This window comes from Haliotis rufescens, unplaced genomic scaffold (assembly GCF_023055435.1).
Source record: "Haliotis rufescens isolate VD_foot unplaced genomic scaffold, xgHalRufe1.0.p SCAF_13, whole genome shotgun sequence".
In the NCBI taxonomy this organism is placed as follows: domain Eukaryota; kingdom Metazoa; phylum Mollusca; class Gastropoda; order Lepetellida; family Haliotidae; genus Haliotis; species Haliotis rufescens.
Window position 1 is genome coordinate 1,351,500 of NW_025963813.1, and position 27,272 is coordinate 1,378,771.

General features: G+C 40.9%; 1 protein-coding gene across 4 annotated transcripts in view; it reads right to left on the minus strand.

The window, feature by feature from the left end:
• Window positions 1-997: 997 nt before the first annotated feature.
• Window positions 998-27,272, minus strand: part of LOC124148638 (transmembrane protein 47-like) — a 111,380-nt gene continuing 85,105 nt past the window's right edge. For 2 of the 4 annotated variants that reach the window (XM_046519837.2, XM_046519835.2), the window contains exons 2-5: window positions 19,316-19,481; window positions 15,487-15,492; window positions 8,333-8,482; window positions 998-5,148 (exon numbers count right to left, since the gene is read on the minus strand). In XM_046519837.2, coding sequence (XP_046375793.1) covers window positions 4,916-5,148; window positions 8,333-8,482; window positions 15,487-15,492; window positions 19,316-19,481 — 555 coding nt within the window. In that variant the 3' untranslated portion in view covers window positions 998-4,915. The remainder of the gene's footprint in view (window positions 5,149-8,332; window positions 8,483-15,486; window positions 15,493-19,315; window positions 19,482-27,272) is intronic. The other 2 variants (XM_046519839.2, XM_046519836.2) reach the window with 1 other exon arrangement.

Below are 27,272 nucleotides of genomic sequence, written 5' to 3' on the forward strand. Positions count from 1 at the left end.
GCAAACTAATTTCAGGAAACACACTGAACCCAATAAAAGCATCATATGCTCGTGAAACTCCCGTGATGCATTGCGGTCCACGAGTCATGTCAACAGTCGGCAATCTCAAAATATCCATTTTGTTCTGGTGTCGTCATCACTATGGCGTAAATTTCACGATTAATCTTGTTAGAGTTCTGTAAGTCCAGTTTCCGTCAAAAGACGCAATATTTTCATCGAAAGTGACAGCGACACCGACTACAAAGTACTGTTGTGACATATACGCCTGAGTGACGTTCCGCAAGTGAGAGCGTGGCATGGTCAAACAAAGAAACAAAGAAACAAACAAACAAACTGTAGCGCTAAGTTTGCGTTGTGGAACCAAGGGTTCAAAAGTCTAGCCCATGGTCCCTTGTGTGTTGATCTACTTTCAAATGCTGGCGATCTACAGCCCGTTTTTATTTTGTGTTGTTGAATGCGTATTTATCATACATGCTCTCAAACTAGTTATTATAATGTCCTTCGCCGACAGAATTTTATTCAGTTTAAATATATATTATTAATGTCAAATTTTGTCTCGTCACGATATGGCTGAAAAATTGCCGATGTGACATAAACTTTAACTCACTCACTCAAAAGTCGAGCAACGACAATTTAATCCAAAAATAGTTAAATCCCAACTAAGGTATTCCCAACATTCCAGTTTCTTCCTGAGGATCCGGGGTAGAATAGGTCTTCAGCAACCCATGTTTGCCGTAAAAGGCGACTACTTTTGTCGGAAGAGGCAACTAACGGGATCGGGTGGTCAGGCTCTCTGAATCCCAATTGCGTGGATCGATGCTCATGATATCAATCACTGGCGTGTCTGGTCCAGACTCGATTATTTACTGACCGCCGTTATATAGCTGGAACATTGTTGTGTGCGGCGTTAAACAACAAACGAAACAAGTTCCTTCTGTTTCAATAATTTTCCAGATTGATGGCAGTCATGATAATACAGTAATACATACGAAAGACAAACATGATGTTTATTTATTATTGTCCAACATCCAGAAAACATACAAATGTTGGTGTTTGTACAATACACAGATAAGAAAACTCTGAGTTGGTGGAAAGAGAAGACCCGCATGACACTTTACTGGGGGATGTTTGTACTGTTGACTGTAATTGATGGTATGCTTGAAGTGAGGTCACATAACAAAAGGAATAATGTTGCCCATTGTTTGGCAATTTCATTCATCGAACGATTGGGGAAGAACAACATAATACTCCCTCGAAAGCTTACACAAATCAATCTGTAGATTACGCGTTGTCTGTTAGCACCTGAGGGAAGAAAAATGATATTTCTTTCCTAAAGTATTTAAGTAACTTTCATGCACTTTGAAAACATATTTCTCCAATTGAATTAACGCCTGAAGTTCATAATCGTAATATTATTGCCGCGAAAATCAATAGAAAACAGCGTCAGAAATTAGCACTAGTCCTAGTCCTTGACAACCTGCCAAATAGTTAAGGTATCCTAAAAGGAGAAATTTGCCATTTTTAAGGGTTTTGCTATATGTTTTCATTTTAAGGACTAGCTGAAACTGTTAGTTTCTACAGCTGGAAAAGATCCCCAGGGGAAGTGTTGCATGAAGAAATGTACTGTTTTGCTATGCTATGACCATATATAAAACCAATCCACATTGTACACTTATGTCTGAGGAATTATCATGAAAAAGTAGAAACAGTCACAATGAGATCAATTTGGCTTGAAAGCCGATGTGAACAGTATTTCAGTTGTGTTAGTGCGTGTCAGCTTGATGTTGCAGAAAGTCCAAATGATGAAGGCCGTAAATGTTTTCCGCCCATGGAAACCCACATGCACAGGTATGGTCCTGACTGACCAAAGATTATGACAGGTCGAATGTGGGTTTCCAACATTGCTCATTGAATCAGCTGCTGGTCACCCTGTTCCCCAATTAGCTTCACGACAAAAACTGCTGAGGGTGAATATTATAAGACCATGATTTCAAAATATAGTAAATAGTTGAAAAATAAGCCCGTCTGAACAGTACATCAATCATATCACGGCGTTATACATAATAGAGTGGGCTTAGACGTATAATATGTCGTTGTTATTTAATACCATATGTTTTACAGTGCAATTTTGCAAATGGGTAACTTCAATTTAACATCCTGAAAATTCTTTGAATATTGTATAATACATTAATGTATCCTACCTTTTCATATCCAAACACAATAGTCACAAAATGCACAATACAATGCACATAATCAGTACAGCATCAAGATGTTACGACTGTTACCAGAGGCCAGTCATAATAGTTACGTAAATATTATAGCAACATGGTCTGCATTTTCCATTGTGGTGACTGACTGGATGGCTGGAGTACACACAGAGATGAAGACCTACACACATTGTACGTTGTACATTGCAAACACTGGAAATGCCTTATATACGACTGAATGTTCTTCTGTTCACTTGCCATGCAAATACTATAATCAGTCATGCAATGCTATTGCCATGTACACGGAATCCAACTGTTGCTTTAATGCTCCATCGTGACGTTGGTTTTGTTTATTGAGTTGGAATATCTAAAAACCCGATGCATGTCGTGTTCAGAAGGAGTAGAATGCATATTGAGGCAAAACTGATCATTCACGACAACACATTGTCATGCCAACATCAAATGAAAAAAACCATGAATAGATCCTTTAAAACAGGAGCATTTATATGTAGACAAATTGGGTTGACATTTGTAACTAATGTACATGTATTTATGACTGAATTCACACTTGAAGACTATTTGTATTCGTCCTCTATCTCGCTGAAGAATTTTTTTTATCAACATTTGTCGTTCTTTTTTATCTATGAACCTTTGTCCTTATCACGCTTGTTTACGAAGACTTAGGTCTACATCAACCGATTACCATTTGGTTATTGACAGAGAATAAGAGTCACGACGTGTGCTACAGAATGGAGGCCATTTTGAAAAGATAACATGTAACGTGATAAGAAACAGTCCGAATCGGGAGAGACCTCGCAGACCACTGTGTCCACTTTTCTATTAAAGGTTGCGATGCACTAGTTAATGAAGTGTCATATAATATCTAGACAGTGTTGCACAGTCTCTTGAAGTATTATGCCAACATCATAATACCAAACAACTTTATACTTAAACGTCTACAAACTGTCATATAAAAGAATCTGATCATTCGCACAAGCACCCTGATATAAACTTTACATTCGTGCGAACATGCAATATTTGCTCTTTTTGTTCTTGAAAATGAATATGGTTGGAGACAATTTATTGGATAGTGAATATCGTTGTCCTGTCACAGACAATGTTGACAATCTCACCCCTTTGCTTACACTTGAACGAAAACACTTCTGCAACAAACACGAAGGATATAAAGAGATGATGGCAAGGAAGATCCAACAAGTCGCACGGTATAAATACTTGTTAAACACAGTATCTTTAAGAAATACAACAAATTCGACAAAATAAGTTTATAAAAACAAGGAAGGAAACACACATTTCTGGAGACTACGAAAGTATTGTGAAGTTTCATTTTGGGCGATAAGTTCTCATCCTCAAAGGATAGTATTGCCCCATGTATTCATCCCTGTCCCTCGTTCCTTGACGTAGTCTTTGATACTGTAATGCTCACGCTATTCCTCGTGTTGATGTTGATGTCCGCCCCATTTTAAACAACCTTTTAGCATATGAGCTCTCATTTTCTTCGGCCCTCGACTGAAGCCATTGACTTATTTATCTGCCCCGAATGAAATAAGATATAATGTTATAAGCTCACGGAAACCTATTTCTTGAGAAAGTTTTTTGATCCCATTGTTAATTGTCGGAGCCATAAGCTACATGTATAACAGTAACAGTTTACTGCATGAGAGCTCTCCGGTATAGGACTCAACTCAACAGAGATGTGTCGTTTCTGGACGAATACAGACGGTAGTAGCAGTACAGATGTTGTGGCGTTACTTGATGATGTTAGTAACAAAGGCGAGAAATTCAGAGAATGATGGCCTCTCAATTGGATAGCATGCATCTGTTTTAAATTTGTCGATTTGAATCAAATTCCAATTGTGGTTAAAAAGATGCAAATAATTTCGTCCAGAATCTGATCAAAGCTTGGACAGAAAGCAATCCTTCAGCATGTTGTGGTTCATTATCTCGTAACAGGTCCAAGTTTCTGGTCTCGTTTGTGCACTTATTTAATGTCAAACACCACACGCGCTATCAGCAGTTGGACATCGATCTACCAGAAATCTCATCATGTTATATGGCACTCCCTGGAAACCATCCCATATATGTCATTGCTGAAGGACTATTCATGCAGATAAAATATCCATTAGGGCCCTGTGATGGATGGACACACAGATACATAGTTGCAACATTTGATACTGATGTTGTCTCGGTATTTCCTTTCTGAATAACACAGCTCACATTTGAAACCCACGAACACACTTGAGTTGCTACCTGTACGGCAGGATATGCTAACACTTTTCATCATCACTGATTTTCAGTGATCCATTCATATTATGTTCACCGCCGTTATGCCCAATGGAATCTGCTCCGTCGGATAATTGAGACCAGTTATTCTCTGGCGCTTACGTGTTATATAGACGTGCGCTGACATAACAGCACAGGCGTGGCACGAGTATAATCCTTCATATCATGGATGTTAAAATTACCATTTTCTCTGTATGCTGGTTCAGTTTAGTCTTTGCAACCTTCAAATGCATGACCATTAAACGACATGGTCCTCAGCATGCTTTCCTCTGAACATCCCATCAGCGACAACACACTCTACATCACACTCTAACAGGGTGTCTGGATATTCCCCTGGGATTCGGGACACACACATTAGGAAAGACTGTCGGGTAGTTTGTTTTTGTTCCATGGAAGAATCGTTAGTTTCACACCTCTTCTGGTTCGGGTTCTTTATTATAAATCGTCTTTTCCCTATAGATGACTTCCTCACTCTCCCTGTCTATCAATAGTAAGATGGCGGCACCGAACATGAAGATGGCTGACCCCCAGCCAACCCCGTATGCCCAGCCGAACTCCCATTTGTGGTGAGAGCGTTCTAGACTTACTTCTTCCAGAAACTTCACGGGGAAGATGATGAGAGCGATGACTTCAAACAAAGCTGAAACATTCAATTTGCAAATGATTATGCTGGAAATGAGTTTGTTCACATAGTGATATACCATTTGAATAGTTCCCCGTCGTGGAATATATTATTAAACTTGAGTAAAAACATAAGAGAAGTATACCAAGTATACAAACGAACCAAGTGTAGCAGGCGCATTGCATTACAGGATCTGAGATTTAAATTTACCCAAACTTCTAATTTTCACAAAATCAGAATTCACACCAGTATCAATAAATTATTTCAAAGGGGGACCTAATGTGGATATGGGCGATGGGGTCCGCGTGAGCGTGTGTTTATGAGTGGGCGTGGGAGTGGGTTTTTGAGTGGGCGTGGGCGTGGGCGTGGGCGTGGGCGTAGACCGTGGTTTGAACGTGACTGTGGGTGAGGAAGTGGACGGGGACGTGGATGAGGACAATGCTGTAGGTGCGGTTGTGATTGTGGATGTGGAGGGTCACTGGCAAAGATACAAGTTCAACTTAGGGTGCGGGTGTGATTGTGGAGGTAGATGTGGGCGTAGGCGTGGGCGTAGGCGTGGGCGTGGGCGCGGATGCGAGTTCGAGTGCGGGTGAGGGTATGGATGCGAGGGCGATTGCGAATGCGAGTGGACTGGTCTCAGTTTTTCCTTAAAGATTTCAAGACCATAATGTACTTCATATTCCTTCAACGCAGGCATGATCATTGTTTAATGGAGGGACGAGCTGCGAAAAATAAAAACGAATTCTCGAACGAGTATGTACCCAAATTAGTTTCACAAGATAATGGATACGTATGATCTAGGCCTGAAAATCAGTTTTAGCAATTGTGCCCGCGGGGTTCATATCCTGCATGAGCGCCAGTTTTAAGCAATTAGGTTTTTTTATTGGATCAGCAAAACAAAGGACACCAGTTGCATGACTGACTCGTGTAAAGGCCATGCGACGTACATGCTGCATCACTCTACACACGTTCATTAGATGGAAGATAATCTGAAAGCTGTTATCATCTTGTCAATCACATGTAAGCAATCCCATTACCGTTACAACCGAGGCTTTCATTTCCTGTCAACTATTTGCCGCTAATGATGCTACGAGATCAATGTGGCCTAAAAACCAACTGCTAGTATCCACAAATGTTCTGGTAATGAACTAAAAAGGTCAGCCTTAGAAGGAATTCCTAAATGTGTCTCAGTAATGATTTCGTTTAATATTCGGTATGACCCTAGGTATGCTTTCCTCTGACTGCTCGATCAGCCACAATGGATGTCCCAGGGGTCTGAGGCGCTGCTATTCGCTGTGCAGAGTTGCTTCCCTTAGGGATCCCAGGGTCCGCTGATTTCAGGTTGGAACCTCAGCTTCGCTCTGATAATGGTTCTAGGTAATATTGGCAATGTACGCCACCTGCTCATAGTCTACAGAAGCACACACAAACACATACGTACACATTAAGATACAGCACTTAGGTTGTTTTGGAAGCAGATAATGACTACGTAAGTCTCTGGCTTTACATGTCAAAAGCTATTAAAAAGACATCATAAGGTAATGATGTGTTTTGGCTTCATCGCTAGGACGGTGATGAATGTGATACACTTCCTTATGACTGGCGCACTTGTCAGAGGCTTCGGGAGAAAGACTTGATAAGTTATTTCTGAAGGTACTATCTCATTTTCCATGCTCAAGTAATCTTAATTATGCCATTTACTGGCGAATTGGTGACATTACCATACTCGTTGAGGCGATTATATGTAGATATGGAACCATGTCCTTTTTTTAAAAAATATGTCCGGCAAACTGTATTCCGTTTATAATGTCCGCGATGAATGATATTTGATAATTACTTCATTGTATTTATTGGGTTTCTAATATATGGACTAGATTCCCCATCGTAGTCAAGGTTCAATTCGAAATGGGAGCTTGTGTAGTCTAGAATGTTACTCCTCTAAAGATTCGTAGAGTAATGTATTGTTAGTTTTATCGAAAAGCCGCTCTGAGCTTAACTGAAGGGGGATTGAACATTGTTGTTAGCGTGATGTTGCTGACTGTGACTGACGTCATGGCGGCTTGAACACAGACCACCGTGGACCAGCGACACCATTTGCTGGGTGCTTCAACATTGCCGGTTAGAAAATGACGCAAGTCACACGTGTTTCGCAGCCAATCCCCATTTCAGTCAGATGTCAGGATTACCTTAATTTTGATACAGTGGAACTAGTCTGTTGGGACTTAAAGTCCTCATAAACCGGTTGGATCGATACCTTTCCGTGAATGCCCCAAACGTTTCCCATTAGAAGTATGAATAATGAACCATTCTGACAGTGACATAAAGTAGCAGGTGACCTCACATATGCCCAATACAGAGCAACCTTCTCCTGTGTTACAATCTAGCCAACTTCATAACAAAGTGACCGCCTCCGTGGTCTAGTGGTAGAGCGTCCGCCCGGAGAGCGGAGGGTCCGCGGTTCGATCCCTGTCCGCGTCATACCAAAAGACGTTAAAAGATGGTACGTGTTGTTCCCTGTCTGGCGCTCGGCATTAAGGGGCTAAATCAAATTATGGTCGGCTCGGTATACTGTGTCTGAGTGGGGTATTCATGTTAAACTGCGGCATGATATCTCAGTGAGCTAGCACTGTAAACCGGCATCAGTCCGGACTAGTACAAGCACACACACACACACGTGCATGCACATCGCTATATAAGTGTAATAATCTTGGACGCGACGTTAAACCCAATTTCACCTCACCTCATAACAAACTTCCGGTTTATCAAAGCACACCTTTGAAACAGAAAGCCCTATGCCTCTAGCTACCGTAATAGCAAAGTTATAATTTCTTCCGTTTTATGACCTTGACCTTCTATCTCAACCATGAACTGCCTAGATAAAATGTACATGAATTGTCAAATTCCAGTTATGTTCACATGAAATGGGGATCGCGGGTGAGCGGCACATGATGTGCACATGTTGATAATAAAACCCCAAAATACTGCGTGACATTCGGCTGCACTGTCCGCCCAACCCCCCTCCCCCAATCCACCCGATATCCTTTTAGTGACAAAGATTTCATGCATTAAACTGGGTGCAACCAATTCGACTTGTCTGCCAACATAATTTCACAACCAACAATAAAATCCGTCATAAATCAAATAGCGATGTGTCTAAACCGAATGAAAATAATAATGAAGTTGACCAACTTCCAACACTTACCTGCTATAAACATGATAGACAAAGCTGCTTTGTAATATGTGTACTTGGAGCGGAAATTGTCCGTCCTTAATCCTATACACGCCACTACAATGGAGACGAGACAGGTGGCTAGCGACAGCAAGCACATTGTCCTGCACGCCTGGATCCATGCTGAAATTAAAACATAAAACTGTAGTAAGCAGAGTGTCCGTGTATGATTCAAGACTCTTTTGAAAAGGAACGTATCTTTATAATGTATACTTTAGGACAAAATAAAGTATGGACATGTTTGATGGTGTCTAAAACTTTAACAAGGAATGGTTATTCAACGATAATGTATTTGATTCGGGAAACAAGGTTTGCAGTATTTCGGAGTCTGTTTTCAGCCAACTCACGTTTATGACGTTTGTAAGTTTTGGGTTAAATCCCAGTTTTCAAGTATATACTTTCTTTTGCTCGGCACTTTATTTATCTATTGAAGACAAGTATTCGGTGAATTTCTGAACCATATGTACGTATTAAGAAAAGGGAATCTTACTATGTATTGACTGTCGTGATATAATGGGGTGTTGTGAAAACAGTATTATGAAACAGTACATGGCAGTTGGTAACAAGAAGCTGGAATATTGCTGAGTGCGGCATAACACAACACAAAAAACAAACTGTTCGTTACATCGCTATGGTACAGTATGTAACGTTGAATGACTGGTATGACATGGTATGTTGAATATCTATGGTGTAAAATGGCATGTCGATGGTATAATATGGTACGTTGAATGGTTTTATCTGACATGTTGAATTACTATGGTATAATCTTGTTTTTCGAATGCGTGATGTAGAAACAAATTATTGAGTGGCTTTAGTATAATCTGGCATATTGAATGGCAATGGTATAATCGGGTACGTTGAATTTTTATGGTTTAATTTAGTTTGTCACCTGGCTGAAGAATAAACGGTATGTTGAATGGCTATGGTAAAAATTGGTAACTATGTTGAATGTCTATGACATAATCTGGAAACGGAACGTTGAATGGTTATGGCACAATTTGGTGTGTAGATTTACTGTGGTATAATCTGGTATGTTGAATTACTATGGTATAATCTGGTATTTTGAATGACTGCTCGTTACATGATGGTGGTACAGTATGTAACGTTGATTAATGGTATATGGTATGTTGACTAACTATGGTATAATGTAGTATTTTGAATGACTATGGTATAATCTGGTATTTTGAATGACTAGGGTATAATCCGGTATTTTGAATGACTATGGTATAATCTGGTACTTTGAATGACTATGGTATAATCTTGTATTTTGAATGACCATGGTAAAAATCTGGTATTTAGAATGACTATGGTATAATCTGGTATTTGAATGACAATGGTATAATCTGGTTTTGGTATATACTGGTGCATAATCAGCAATGTGATCACAGTTCGTTGGTACCCTTAGCTTCAACTGAGGCCATTCGGCACGGCACGGCACAGATACAACGGAGCCTGTCGATGGCTCCATCAACATATTTTGGTGATACAAAGAATATTAACTTTATTCAGCAGCACACATTAATCTATAATATCAATATTTCTTTTTTCCTTTTTGTTCATCTAATTTCTCACATATGTATTATTCCTCATTTAGAATTGTAATACCTTTGACGTGAGGCTTTATTAAGTGATAAAAAGAACCACATAATGTATTAACAGAATCCAAAATAGTACAGTCTGCAGGAATATCGGTGCTGACAAGTTAACCCGAGACATCTTGGTCCACATTATATAAATATGATATTTAATTTAGGTGGACACACATGTTGGTTAGTGGCATACTGCGAACCTTGAATGAATTCTTGATTATAGCGTTATATTTGGAAACAATGTTGGCCATTAATGGATCGTTAATCACCGCTGGCTCAGTGAAGCCAGAATCTAATTTGGAAGATTTGTGAAACCCTTGGACTATTAGGGATCTCTGCATATTTGCCTATATATTGAGGCATTAACGGACGAATCAACTCGATGCGAGCACGAGGTACCAACAAGCAGCGTTCTTCACCAGTGATCCTCGGGTCTTCGCTTTTATCTTGCACATTAAATGTGAATATCGTTCACATGTACACACAGGAATAACTTTGTGGTTTAACTTTAACGTTCAAATGCCGCACAAGTACTGTTCAGGTTTTATTATGAAACAGCAAAGCAGTCGCATCATGCCATTATGTTCGCGTTTGTAAATTGAGTTCTTTTTACAAATGTTAGTTAATGTTAGTTTAATTCATATGCTCTGTAATTCTCGCAATTTGAGTTGAACGGAGAACATTCATTAACAGATATGTTTAGTAGATGGTAGTAATTTGATAAAAGTTAAGAGACACAACTCTTTCCATACTTATGAGACATGGTATCTGATAAAGGTTCATTGCACGATTCCGACTTTATCATAATGATGTATCATGACACCTGGTGTTCGCGAAAAGGTGCGTGCATCTTGCCTCACCGGTGGCACCCGTCACAAACACAGGTAATTTGTTTACCTGGAGAAAACACGGGAACATGTGGCACAAGTCAAAATAGGCAATGTCATCTGACATCATTTTGGTCACAGATGCATCAGATTTGGCAATGTCCTCCACACGTCTACCATGATACATTTTAAAGGCTTTAATAAGGCCGTGAATGCTATAGTGAGTGAGTATGATTTAACGCCGCTTTTAGCAATATTCCAGCAATATCACATGAACCCATGTCGGGAATCGATCCCGGGTCTTCGGCGTGACGAGCGAACGCTTTAACCACCAGGCTACCCCACCGCCCCTCGTGAATGCTATAACCGGAATCAAAAGAACTTTTGAGCAAGAGTCATATGATGCTCTTGAAATCTTGCTCGTGGAAAGAGCATGCTCGTGTAACCTCAAAAGTAGTGAAATGTAGACACCAAAGGCAAAGAATATTGATCGAGATTAGCATATAAAGGTTTCTACAAATAAACAACAATGAAAAAGATTTCAAATTGTTTATGAACTGCGAAACAGAATACATTTGTTGTAAATGTGCCCGAGTTGATGAAAATCAGAGTTCTGTTTCCACAGCAGTAGTATCGTGTTCGTTTGTGACGTTATTTAAGGCAACTTCAATTTAAGAGTAACTTCGGTTACGTGTCCATTCCAGTGCTCTTGCAACATGGGCATCATCCCGACTTTCATATCACATAGATGAATAGCCTACAGCATTTCTCTTTGTGAATAATGTTTGGCATTAACTTTGCTCATTTTATGAAAACACTCAGAATTCTATACGAAAGAATTCGAAAGCCTCAGGACATTTCAACTTCAAAATAAGAATGTTCAACACCGAATATATCCGGGGATTTAAGTGCAGAGTACCGATCGCAGTGATCGACAGTTACACGAAGTTTTATTTCGAGTGTGTTGTGAGCGTGCGTGTGCGTGTTCATATGCGCGTGCATGTGCATATGCCTGTATATGTATATATACGCGTGTCCGTGTACATATGCGTGTCCGTGGACATATACATGTGCGCGTACATATGCGTGTGCATGTACATATGCGTGTCCGTGTACATATGGGTGTCCGTGTACATATGCATGTGTGACATATTGTGTGTATATATATGAGTGTATATGTGCGTGTGCGTGTACATAAGCGCGTGCGTGATCATATATATATGTGTGTATAAATACGTGTGCGTGTACATATACGTGTGCATATATATATGCATGTTCGTGTACATGTGCGCGTTCGTGTATATATGCGTATGCGTGTACATACGCGTGTGCACGTATACATACGTGTGCGTGTACATATCCGTGTGGTGTACATATACGTATGTGTGTACATATACTTGTGCGTGTATGTGTACGTGTGCGTGTACATATACGTGTGTGTATATATACGTGTGCGTGTATGTGTACGTGTGCGTGTACATATACGTGTGTGTATATATACGTGTGCGTGTACATATGCGTGTGCGTGTACATATACGTGTGTGTATATATACGTGTGCGTGTATATATGCGTGTGCGTGTACATATACGTGTGCGTGTACATAAACGTGTGTGTACATATACGTGTGCGTGTACATATACGTGTGCGTGTACATATACGTGTGTGTATATATACGTGTGCGTGTACATATACGTGTGTGTGTACATATACGTGTGTGTATATATACGTGTGTGTACATATACGTGTGCGTGTACATATACGTGTGCGTGTACATATACGTGTGTGTACATATACGTGTGTGTGTACATATACGTGTGTGTATATATACGTGTGCGTGTATATATGCGTGTGCGTGTACATATACGTGTGCGTGTACATATACGTGTGTGTATATATACGTGTGCGTGTACATATACGTGTGTGTATATATACGTGTGCGTGTACATATACGTGTGTGTATATATACGTGTGCGTGTACATATACGTGTGTGTATATATACGTGTGTGTATATATACGTGTGCGTGTACATATACGTGTGCGTGTACATATACGTGTGTGTATATATACGTGTGCGTGTACATATACGTGTGTGTACATATACGTGTGCGTGTATATATACGTGTGCGTGTACATATACGTGTGTGTACATAAACGTGTGCGTGTATATATGCGTGTGCGTGTACATATACGTGTGCGTGTACATATACGTTTGTGTACATAAACGTGTGCGTGTATATATACGTGTGTGTATATATACGTGTGCGTGTACATATACGTGTGTGTATATATACGTGTGCGTGTACATATACGTGTGTGTACATATACGTGTGCGTGTACATATACGTGTGCGTGTACATATACGTGTGCGTGTACATATACGTGTGTGTATATATACGTGTGTGTATATATACGTGTGCGTGTACATATACGTGTGCGTGTATATATGCGTGTGCGTGTACATATACGTGTGCGTGTACATATACGTGTGCGTGTATATATACGTGTGCGTGTACATATACGTGTGCGTGTACATATACGTGTGTGTACATATACGTGTGTGTGTACATATACGTGTGCGTGTATATATGCGTGTGTGTACATATACGTGTGTGTGTACATATACGTGTGCGTGTATATATGCGTGTGTGTACATATACGTGTGTGTGTACATATACGTGTGCGTGTACATATACGTGTGCGTGTACATATACGTGTGTGTACATATACGTGTGCGTGTACATATACGTGTGTGTATATATACGTGTGCGTGTACATATACGTGTGTGTATATATACGTGTGCGTGTATATATACGTGTGCGTGTACATATACGTGTGCGTGTACATATACGTGTGTGTATATATACGTGTGCGTGTATATATGCGTGTGCGTGTATATATACGTGTGTGTACATATACGTGTGCGTGTATATATACGTGTGCGTGTACATATGCGTGTGCGTGTACATAAACGTGTGCGTGTACATAAACGTGTGCGTGTACATATACGTGTGCGTGTATATATGCGTGTGCGTGTACATGAACGTGTGTGTGTACATATACGTGTGCGTGTATATATACGTGTGCGTGTACATATACGTGTGCATGTACATATACGTGTGCGTGTACATATACGTGTGCGTGTACATATACGTGTGCGTGTATATATACGTGTGCGTGTATATATGCGTGTGCGTGTACATAAACGTGTGTGTGTACATATACGTGTGCGTGTTTATATACGTGTGCGTGTACATATACGTGTGCGTGTATATATACGTGTGCGTGTACATATACGTGTGCGTGTATATATGCGTGTGCGTGTACATAAACGTGTGCGTGTACATATACGTGTGCGTGTACATAAACGTGTGCGTGTACATATACGTGTGCGTGTATATATGCGTGTGCGTGTACATAAACGTGTGTGTGTACATATACGTGTGCGTGTATATATACGTGTGCGTGTACATATACGTGTGCGTGTATATATACGTGTGCGTGTACATATACGTGTGCGTGTATATATGCGTGTGCGTGTACATAAACGTGTGCGTGTACATAAACGTGTGCGTGTACATATACGTGTGCGTGTATATATGCGTGTGCGTGTACATATACGTGTGTGTACATATACGTGTGTGTATATATACGTGTGTGTGTACATATACGTGTGCGTGTATATATGCGTGTGCGTGTACATATGCGTGTGCGTGTACATATGCGTGTGCGTGTATATATGCGTGTGCGTGTACATATGCGTGTGCGTGTATATATGCATGTTCGTGTACATGGGCGTATGCGTGTACATGTGCGTATGCCTGTGTGCGGGAAATATGAGATGAGACGAGGATAAGATTCGGAAGGGAAGCAAAATGATGATTTTGAAAACAAGTTTTAAGAGAAAGATATCATATTCTGTCATAAATTTCTTTTCAGTTTTATTCGCTGATCATCTCACCTTCAGTGACATGGAGAAGTTTATCATTTCATTCCATAAACTAATTAAGTTTTAAAAAACGGATGCCAGCATGCGGCCTTCTTCTGTTCATACCAACAAATTGGAGCTGCCTTTCTCAATGGACGACACTCGGTCCTGCACACTGCACGTATCATTTGATTCTTATAATTATGGTTCTGAGAAGATTGAGACAATGGTGACCAACATTTGTACATGCCAATGAATTACTATAGATATACTGTAAAATACACAAAATATGCAAAACGGTTTTCATATATTTATCTTCGCCACAAGAAGAACGGACATAAAAACCAAAATGGAAGCCAAAAGTTTAGGAGCATTAACCTTCGAAAAGTAAAAGTATAGTGATGCCCACAGCTCAGAGCACCCTTCTGTGAAGAGGTCATACACTACCAGGCAAAAGAAAGCACACACATGTCTGTTGGTGGCTAAAAATGAAACAAACGAGAAATGTTTATTCGATGGTGATGTATTTGATACGGGTATCATAGTTGTCTTTTGGGACGTAAGCTGGCAGTATTTCGGCGGCTGTTTTCAGACTATAACCGTTTTGATTGTTAAGTTAGGGTTAGAGTCAAATCCAATTTTCAAGTGCATACTTTCTTTTGCCCGACAGTTAGGTAACGATGCAGTTTGCACCAGCACACATCCTTCAAGGAGAATGCAATGTTAAGGACATATATATGCATGCACTTCATCATTTTGTCGTGAATTGAAGACATAACTTACCTTTATCTGTAGCCATTGAAAGGAGAGGAAGGAAGAAAACAGAAGTTAGTAGAGACAAGGAATGGATGCATATTATATAGGTTTTCCTACATTATTGTATCTAATACATAAGAAAGATATTGCTTTAGAAAGGTGCCTTACGGTATTGCTAACACAAAAATAATATCCTGCAAGAGAATATACATGTAATAACATAATAATTAATTTGCCAATTCACGATTTCGTATGTTTTGCTTACGGAGTAAATGCGTCTTGAAAATTAAGTATACACATTTTATGTCTGTCATATACATTTATCTAAATCCAGAATGGGAGTGAGTTAAAAAGAGAAGAAGAATATATTATTTAGTTAATATTAGTAAACCTATATAAGATAAATGCAGGTAGAACCATCCTCATAAAGGACTTGGAAGGTTGGGACTAGACTAGTGGTTAAAGCTTTCGCTCGTCACTCAGAAGGGCCAGCTTCGATTCTGCTCAAGGTACAGTGTATGAAGCCTTGGTAGTGTCCCGCGCCGTCATATTGCTGAACATTGCTAAACACAATCACTCACTTTAAGAAAAATATGAATTGGTGTTAGCATCAGATAGAATGGGGATTCCGGGATAGAATTGGTCACCAGCAACCTATGCTTGTCGTACGAGGCGACGATTCGGCTGGTCAGACTCGGGCTCGTGATTGTTAGTGTGTCAACGTTCCCTTTCTGGTTGGATCGTTGCTCAAAATGGCAATCACTGGTATATCTGGCCTGACTCTACTTCACCGTAGTAGGGGGCACGGGTGGCCCAGACGTCCCAGGCGCCGCGATTCGCTGTGCAGAGTTGCGTCCCTTGGGCACGCCAGAAACCTATTATTGTGGGTTCGAATCCCGGTTCGCCCCGATCTAGTTTCAAGGTTTGTCAGCACCATACCCATGCTCGTGGGATTCACCGAAGTGGTAAAGTTATATACATATAACATGCCGGAGAAAGTATTCGGCGTTGTGTTTTGTCTTAAACTTTAAATACTGGATTGTACACTCCAATTGCAATTTATATATATTTTATATAATGATGTCGTCATCGTGAGACAATAAATAAGTACTGAAGTCATGGAGTGTCATCAGTGGGATACACGCGGCCTTCCCAAGTAATGCCACGGTAGAATTGAAACAAGAACTGCCAAAGAAATCCTATTATATGAATAACACACTACTTCAAGATTTAGTCATGTCTATATAAAATAATTAAATCATGGAAATTGTTGTGAGTGGCGTCGCAGTCAAAGGTTCCACCCACGTTTGCAAAGACTTAAAAGAAACTATTAACAATCTAAGTTCACTTATATCAAACCTTCACCTAATCGATTTAGACTTCAAAGGATGAATCGACTTTGTGACTGAAATGTCATTCATAAAATCAGTGTTTACGCAAGGCGAACAAACAAATTGATAGGTTCTCATAGAAAGTAGACACGTGAATGGCAGATTGTCCGAATATGAAGACGACACGTCTGGACTTGCTTTCACAAAGCGATCTTAGAGCTACAGCTGTTGTAAGTCTTTGTTAAAATACAGGCGTTAAAATAATCTTAAGACTAAGATCTTTTTGTGCAAGAGGCCCAGTAATGACCTCCTTAAACTTGTTTAAGTAGTTGATTTGTCTATGTCTAATAACGTAACATCTTATCATCATAAGGAAGGCATGAATTACGATAAATATTATTGCTGATATGAAATCGTATTATAAAGTAACATGAACTGTCCTCAAGGATGAACAATAGTGAAATGTTTTTTTCTCCATTTTTTGTTAGTAGCATAAGGACAGTCAGCAACATAATGTATGTTCAGGCAATCTGATGGTTTATAGCATGAGCAACGTCGTACGACGTCGGGGTATGAGAACACGCAATCGATAAAGTCGCATAGCCTGACTACTCAATGCTCTTTGGGTAGACACTAACGATAAACCGTCCCTTTTGCACGCCAGTAGCCTACGTTAGTGGGTTCAAATCCCGATTGGCCCCGATTATTTTTCGAGTTTTGTCACGTGCTCGGGGGTCTTGCCAAAGTGGTAAACGTCAAAGACCTGCATCAGATCGGGCTTTCCTGACAAGCTGTGATATAAGTGGAATACTGTTCACAGTGGCGTTACCACACTCGCTTAAACACTCAGTCCGCCCCGACGCTAAACCAAATGCCTATGAGACACCCATTTCTCTCCTTTAATGATCAAACATCATTACATGCATTTGAAACGTAGAATTTAAACTGTCGGGCAAAAGAAAGTAAACACTTCGTAAATTTTACAAACGTCATCAAAACTTTACTCGGCTAACTCATTAATGTGAGGTACACGTTGATATAATGCATGTAATATTGTCTATGATACCGTCTCCAATACACTACCGTCGCTTCACCATTTCTTGTGTGTTTCCTCTTAAGCCACCATCAAACATGGGTGCATAGATTGCCCGGCAGTTTATATACGGATGTCAAAACCAGCAGCTCCCAGAAGTTATTTGCTTATCTGGTAGACAGATTATTGTTCAAGTCAATTTGGTTTGAGACAACGTCAACATTGGTTGAATACAAATGAAATTAACTGTGATATCTAACAGTTCTGTCAGACTTCTTTGTTCTGAGGTTATATTTTCGAGGTTTCTGAGACATACCAGGTCGGATCGAATAGACCTGAGGTTGACCGTCTTTCCAGGTCGGGGTAGCACGGGTGGCCATGTCGTCTAAGGCGCCGCGATTCGCTGTGCAGATTTGCGTCAATGGACACGCCAGAAATCTATGATTGTGGGTTCGAATCCCGGTTCGCCCCGATTATGTTTCTAGGTTTGTCAGCACCATACACGTGCTCGTGGGTTTCACCGAAGTGGTAAACGGCTGAGACCTGCATCACTTCGGGCTTTCCTCCCACATTAAGCTGACGCCGCGATACTGGAATACTGTTAAAAGCGCCGTTAAACCCAACTCACTTACTATTTCCAGGTCGGGGTGGCACGTCTGGGATAAGGGATATTCCGTCATTCACATCATGCTTGTTATTGTCTCAGGTTTGATGCAATAAGATCACATGCACAGTCAACCCGTCACAAATCCCTATTTTTATTGCAAGACGTGTGGAAAGTTGCCTCATGAGAAATATTGATTTTGAAGGGTCATTGACAAACCCACATCACTCCCAAATGCTTTGGGCAGATCTCACAAATACAGCATGACGTCAATGTAGGAACCCGTAGGCGCATTCGTCACAACATTGTCGGACAGCCGTGTGCCTCGTTTGACGCGGAGAAGCAATTGAAATCCATGAAAACGTGAATACGTCATTATGAAGCAAATCAGTCATGGTGTGTCCAGATGTGTGTTTATCGCCTTGTGTTAACGAGAATATACCACACTATATGAGAGTTGCCAACCTTTGAAATTCAAACCATGTTTCAAGTTTTGAGCATCAATGCCTCACGGAACGCAAATCTTGTTAATTTGTCACACTGATGTTAACAATGACAAATGATGTCGAAGGACAAGTAATTCAGCGATGATGGTATTAATAACTGTAGCGTGAGTAAGTGAGCGAGTCAGGTTTCACGCCGAGTTTAGTAATATTCCAGCAATATCATGGTCGGGGACACCAAAAATGGGCTCCACACATTGTACCCACGTAAGGAATCTGACCCAGGTCGAGCGCTCGTTGAGCGTGACGAGCGAGTGGTTAACCCAAAAAGCTACCTTATAACCCTAACTGTATCCAGGTAATAGTGACATAAGAACAATTATCTGCAATTATTACAACAGCAATTATAACTGATATATGTTATCATCTCACAACCGTCACTCACCTCTTGGATAATTCTTTTCGCAGTCGACTTGTTGGTTTATCCTATCGCGCCATTTGCATTTTTCCCACAATCCCTCGCGAAAACCGTCGGCCTCCAGCCATGTCGTTGCTGCTATCGACAGCATCAGCAACATCACAGCAACACATCCACATAGGACTGATATGACCTGAAACACAACAAGTCGATGTCAGCAACATTGCAGCATCACTTCCACACCACACGAACATGACCTGACACTCGATGTCAGCAACATGAAAGAAGCATTTACACCTATTACTAATATGACCTGACCTGACACTCGATGTCAGCAACATGACAGTGGCATGTACACCTAGAACATTTATTACCTGACAATCGGTAACAGCAACACTATGACCTGACACTCGATGTCAGCAACATGAAAGAAGCATTTACACCTATTACTAATATGACCTGACCTGACACTCGATGTCAGCAACATTACAACGTCGTAAATACATAGCCCTGATATGACCTGACACACAGGATCAGCAACATTACAGCATTGTATATACATAGCTCTGATATGACATGACACACAGGATCAGCAACATTACAGCATTGTATATACACAGCTCTGATATGACCTAACACACAGGATCAGCAACATTACAGCATTGTCTATACACAGCTCTGATGACTGAGTCCCCTTAATCTTGTTCAGAATTTGAAGACACATTGTGACTTGATTTGGTTTTTGTCTACATTTTGTTCTGCCTGGCTTTAAAACGAATTCGTTGAATAAACCGACATATTGTATCCTATCGGGGTTTCTTCTCTCAAACCTTGTCATTTATCATTATACTTAGGGTGGGATGTGGGGACTGAGGAGGAAGAAGTTCTTGTAAGGTTTGTAGTCATTCAGAAAGCTTGCGTGTAGAATTTATACAGCCAGCCATTATAGCTAAAATGTTTAATATTTTATTACGCAACCGTTGGTGAAGACAGTGGGAATTGGCAATGTTCTTGACGAGAAAATGACGTGGCACAGCTCTGTGTCCGCGGTTGTCCGAAAGACGTGTACTGATGAAAGTAAGAGCAATGGGTCTTGCGGGCATATAACCCTAACACAGAACAACAATGCTGCCACGACCCATCTGAAAATTATCGATATATACTTGCGTCAACATATGCCCCAGCCATGCAATAAACGTTACATTTAATATTCATGGTAATTTCCGGACGCTATTGAGCCCCGTGCTCCTATTTCACATCACCTTACTTGGACAGCATTACAGCGAAATGTGCAGCGTGAATTATATGTTTGTCCATGGGTGTACAAAGCTGTACTTCGTCACAGATACAAACAGCCACAGAGAGTAAATAATTCTTGTTTTCCTTGAACAGCCAATGCTTTAAACAGTCTCCAAACACGAGAATGAGCATGATGTTTTAACTATATATCTGTCGAGACGTCCAATCAGGTCGCTGTAATCAACACCGCTAAAAGTAGCAAATCTATAGAAACATAATTATTTCTTTTTGATTAAGCGAACGTGACACTCATCGGTGAACTGTATGGCTTTGCTCGTCTCGGCCCCGATAAGGCTCGTCGAGACCAGGTCATTTAGTGTTATGCGTTTATGGATAAACGTTTGAAGTCACACATCCGCTAACCACGGCATTGATTTTCACAAATCCTTGACACTAAAGGACAGAGGTCAGGAATAGCGAACCGAATTACCTTCACGTGCACAGCTAAAATATGATTTATGACCATAACTTAGTCAATAAATATCATTAAAGGCAACAAAGGCCATGTGGACATCTTGAAAATATGCATGATCACAGAATATATTCCCACACCGTAACCGTAAAAACCAGTAACATATACTGATGGAGACGAAAAGGGAACACTTAGTTTTAGACACAGTAAAATGATATGCTATCGTGGGTTCCCAGTCTTGTCTACCGCATAAGCGTTTGAAACAAGGCGACTATGCTTGTCGTAAGAGGCGACTAACGGGATCGGGTGGTCAGGCTCGCTGACTTGCTTGATGCATGTCATCGTATTCCCAATTGCGTAGATCGATGCTTATGATGTCAATTACTGGATTGTCTAGCCAGACTCGATTATTTACAGACCGCCATCATATAGCTGGAATATTGCTGAGTACGGCGTAAAACAACAAACAAACAAGCTAGCCAGCGTTGAAAACAATGCGCACAAACACATCTCAACATTTGACTCTGACGTGTTGAATTTGTATACGCCCTATTTCAAATGTACTGACAGTAAAGCTTTTTTCCTTATATTTTGCATTGTTCCCGATTCGTTTCCATCAGTATATATATATATATATCAAGACTGTCAAAAAGATACTGAGTGGTCCCAAAGCTTAAAGAGTTACTATTGGTTTCATAGGTCCAGAAGTTGAACAGCAATTTATGTTGATTCATGATTGACGTCTAAATATTTGAACAAACCCCACGAAGGCCTCATTCATGTTTATGGAGGAGGGAAATAACAGGTTTAACCCTTCCAATGAAGCAGGCAGTAGCAATCATCTCAACCACACTCCAGGGAGGTCAAATGCCGACGGAAAGCTGTCATATAAAACTCTAGTACCTCTGAGAGTTCTCCCAGAGAACTCCTAATTGAGGCGCCTAACTGGTCATTCAACCGCGATGCTTTGGTCTACTAGCACTGTCCGCAGGGAAATGCTAAAGTGTTATACAGAGGAGGGTAGTTCTCAGTGACACTCACATTGATGAACTCAATTCATTTCACAACCCATAGAGTTAAAAATTAAACATGGCATGAAGACGACTTATGAATGGTAACGTATTTGTGTGTTACAGCAGAATGTTAGGAAGCTTAATTGCTTCATCCGGGGCCCATGCTGCGGGAATATGTTCTCAAACATTATGAATTCCACCTCTGGGTTGGGTATGGCTTCACCTTTCATTAGGTGCGGTACGGAATGAAAATGAAATAGTTGGGTTTAACGCCGCTTTGAACAACATTCCAGTTCCATCCCGACGTGTCAGGTTAATGCTGGAGGAAATCCGAAGTGACCCAGGTCTTCTTGGCCGTACCACTTTGATGAAACACAAGCAGGACTTGCAAAAACCAAGACTCGTAATCAGGAAACGAGCGTTCGAGTCTGAACAACAAGAGTAAGAAACTGGTCCTGTAGCTGCTGAACTGCATACAAATAACACAATGTGGAAATAACGTTCAACGCCAAATACATTCTGACGTTTGTTTGGACTTAGGGGCTCCGATTTTCGGTTTCCACTATAATCCGAAGTACATTATCGCATCCCAATGAGTTAGAGTTTCAAAACATGTTTGTTCGGTTTTTGTTTGTTTGTTGTTTAACGCCGCACTCAGCAGTATTCCAGCTATATAATGGCGGTCTGGAAATAATTGAGTCTGGACCAGATAATCCAGAGATTGACATCATGAGCATCGATCTCCGCAGTTGGGATACGATGACATGCATCAACCATGTCACCGAGTCTCACCACCCGATCCCGTTTGTCGCCTCTTATTTTCACAATATTTCAGAACAGATAGATATGTCCAAACGAAACAGGTAGTCACAAAATGAATAAAATAATCAATACTTTTGCTAGAATCTGTCTGTGCAATGCATCAGTGTGACTTTGACGTTCATCACGCACATATCCTCCCCATCACTGTCACGATAGAATTATTTACTCGCTTGTGATTTAAATGAGTAAATTGGGGCAAAACCAAGTAGTATTCGTACTGGAATGCTCTGTCACGTAAATATAACGCGTGAAACTAGAACGGAAACGCCAGTATTCACGAATCAAAATGACACCGGGTGTTCGCTGAAAATGGTTGATTGAAACTGATTCCATTAGAATCATTACAAGATACTTTAATGTCAATGTTAATGTAAACTTTTACAGGGGCACGGGTGACCAAGTCGTGCAAGGTGCCGCAACTCGATGTGCAGAGTTGCGTCCCTTGGGCACGCCAGAAGCCTATGATTGTGGGTTCGAATCCCGGTTCGCCCCGATTATGTTTCTAGGTTTGTCAGCACCATACCAGTGCTCGTGGGTTTGACCGAAGTGGTAAACGTCTAAGGCCTGCATCCTCCCACATTAAGCTGACACGCCGTGATATGACTGGAATACTGTTAAAAGCAGCGTTAAACACAACTCGCTCACTGTAAAACTTTACGTTTTAACGTTTGCATGAAAGTTTGCAGACTGTCAGCACCGAATGCTGGTTTCGACATAAATATTTCTATTCGTATCGTGAATAAAGCCACACTCGCCAATCTGAAGTATCTCTCATTGTGAGGAAATGTGGCAAGCCTTTCACCAATCGTGATCGGAGTGGGCGAGCGTTCTGAAGGGTCAGGGCTCGGTTCCACAAAGCTTTCGTAGCACTACGTTATTCGTAAGCCTATGATAAAGTACATAGTTACGATAGGTCGGAGCACAACGAACGCTTTGTTGCTATAGCCAGGTACTGAGATTGTATACTGCTGGTATTTCATTCAGTCAACAGTGTCTGTATGGTGTTGTCACTATCTCAAGTGTACAGTATATTCACCCTGTACACTCAAAAGAATCCACTGACCCGTTGGTAGATGACCAGCTGGTGGAATCACGAATCTGTCCATACACCCGAAACAGAGGTGTCAAAACGTGTGGTGGCACCCTGGACTCGTGACTCAGTTCAACGAAATCCTACAATTCTGGGTCAAATGGCCTCAAAATTGCATGTACAATCCTAGAACGATCCGTTATTTCTGTTCACTTGGAGGGCACGGGAGGGCCATGTCGTCTAAGTGATCAGAGTTGCGTCCCTTTGGCACGTCAACAACCTATGATTGTCGGTTCGAATCTCGGCTCGCCCCGGTTTCTAGGTTTGTCAGCACCATACCCATTCCCGTGGGTTTCACCGAAGTGGTAAACGTCTGAGACCTGCATCACTTCGGGCTTTCCTCCCACATTAAGCAGACACGCCGTGATATGACTGGAATACTGTTAAAAGCGACGTTAAACCCAACTCACTCCCTCTGTTCACCAGTGTTAAATCATGCATCATACTTATATCTATCACATGAAGATACCATAGCAAAATCTTAACAAATCTAACTGGAAACGACACAGCCATCTGATCCCACGGATCAATGGCAACTTAAACAAAAGTTCTTGAGACGCGTGGACATCTTCTATCCTTTGACGGTGTCACGTACGATGCAGTTGGCCCTGAAAAGACGTACGCCCGCCTAAGCCCGGAACTAGTTTCCTCCCAAGTATCACATGAACAGCTTTAAAGGCAATATTAATTGCAGCAGTAGAAACCAAAGTTGTAAATGATGTGTATTGATTCATATGGGTCGTGTTTTCATCCAGAAGCTAATATTCAAATCGAAACGTATTTCTCCATCGACTATAACATCATCTTTCCGATGATGTTACTTTGAAAATAGCTTTCCTTCTGAAACCCCGAGAAATGTGAAATGTGTTATCTTTGGAGCTATTGGATAAAAACTAATCTGAATAATAAGAAACAGGTTCGCTTAGATGCCCATGGGGGGGGGGGGGAGAGAGATTTTGCTTGGAGATAAGATTTTTTCGGCTACAGATGCAATAACAAATATTTGTAAACTACAACTATGTGTCTGAAAACACATTCAAACAATGTAATTTGGGTAGCGATTGATTTGGGGAAATTTATTTCAGCATTTCAATTATTTTCAAGAAATTTTCTGCCCCCAGCCAAATCCCGATATCAAATGGTCGGTCCCTTAAGGAGAAAGCAAGAATCAAATAAACACGCAGAACTGAATAAAAGCGGAGTAACAAACCTTTATTCAATCTTCTCCCGGTTTGTGAATATCTTGCTGCATATAGAGCATTTTTTAATAATGCCGTTAAGGAAACGCTTCCTGAAGATGCGTCATCGCGTAATGTGTTCATCCAGCATAATGAAAACATATTACCATAATATGGTGCAAGGATTTAATCTGTTTAGGCCCCAGAGCAAGCCTAAATGCTGTACGATGACAACCTGTCCACATGTCGAATTCAAGTAATCGAGTATTGACCACCAACAAATCAATCACCATTTGGTGGGTTTCACTCCACAGTACGACAAAGCATACACTACAAACAGTCGCGAAGACATCTTTGACAACGGCAGGTGGACGGAAAGCTTCTTGTCGGTCGGGAACCAGAGCTACTTCACTGCAGCTCTTCACCCACACATGGCTTCACCTCTTCACAAAGTAAATTGGTTCGCCTCAAATTGACTTGAAAGATAAGGCAAACGTATATTCTTGAAAAAACCATTGCTGACACGACATTGAATATGTGAGAGAGCAGCAATACGCATTTGTTGTCATTGTGTTTGTTTGTTTGTGTGCTGTTTAACGCCGCACTCGGCAATATTCCACTATATGATGGCGGTATGTAAATATTCGAAACAGGACCCGACAGTCCAGTGGTTGATAGCATAAGCATCGATTTACACAAATGGTATACAAAGACATGCATCAACCCAGCCAACGAGACTGACAACCCGAAAAGAGCATGGGTTCCCAATACCAATGCTAACCCAGGCCATCACAGGTTTTGTCGTTGTGAGATACTGATTTACACGTTGCTACGTTATTCCAATACATACTTCACTGTACATATACACTCCCACCAAACTAGTTTGGAAAATGATTGATTATGATTGATTGTAAGTTCTATGTGTACGACACGGATCAAATAACAAGTTATAGCCCTTACGAGCAATCTGATAGGTGTGCTAATACGATCATCAGACAAGCCTCAAACTCATCATAAATCTCATATTGTGTACTATATATGACACGAGAGTGTATTTGTTTGGCGTTTATATGAAGGATAGAAATGAGAGGTGTATTGTCGTGCCCAACGGGATATTGTGGTATTGATGTAATCGAGTGAAAGACCAGTTTGTTAGCAGATTTGACATTTGTAAGGATAAAAGTCGATGACACGCACACATGAAGCCCCTTCTGATGCTTGCATCAGAGTCAAAATAGTTCAAAGAATTACATGCTAAAAAAAACGGATGGCTATTCGTGCGTTGCTGACAATGCTGAGTAGAATCACCTCGGGGTATCTGAGGAGGAAATTGCGTTGACAGAAATGTTGGATCTTCTCTGTAGCGGTTTCCATACACACTGTGATAGAGACAGATTATAAGTTTCGACACTTCCTCGATGGTTTCTTTAAAGGCTTGTGGTCAGATTCGGATGAATTTTAACATAAAAGTGACAAAACCCTTTCCATAATCATGAGAACTCGATTGCACGATTCCGACTGTATCATGAGCATGTGTTTATGAATTACCAACAAATAATGATGATACCAGGTGTTCGAGAAAAGGTGAGCGTATCATGACCCACTGCTACTCATAACTCGTGGGGGCCACGGGTGGCCCAGTCGTCTAAGGCGCCGCAATTCGCTGTGCAGAGTTGCGTCCCCTGGGCACTCAAGAAACCTATGATTGTGGGTTCGAATCCCGGTTCGCTCCGATTATGTTATCCAGGTTTGCCAGCACCATACCCGTGCTCGTGGGTTTCACCGAAGTGGTAAACGTCTGAGACCTGCATCACTTCGGGCTTTCCTCCCACATTAAGCTGACACGCCGTGATCTTACTGGCATACTGTTAAAAGCGGCTTTAAACACAACTCCCTCACTCACTAACTCACTCATAATTCGTGAAACAGAACCATTCAAGGAATGCTTGTCTTTACGCAAGGTTCATATGAAAAACAATACATGTGATTCGTATTTGGTAAGAAGTGGTTATGTTTGTTGCGAGCACAATATAATTAGATTGAATAAACCTGTTCTGTCAAGGAAGTTCAGGATCTACTTGGCACATTCATTGTGAAACTATTTCTCATACAAACATCTCGTCCTTAGAGCTAATGGTGCTGGGCATTTTGATGGGCATTTGCAAGGCAA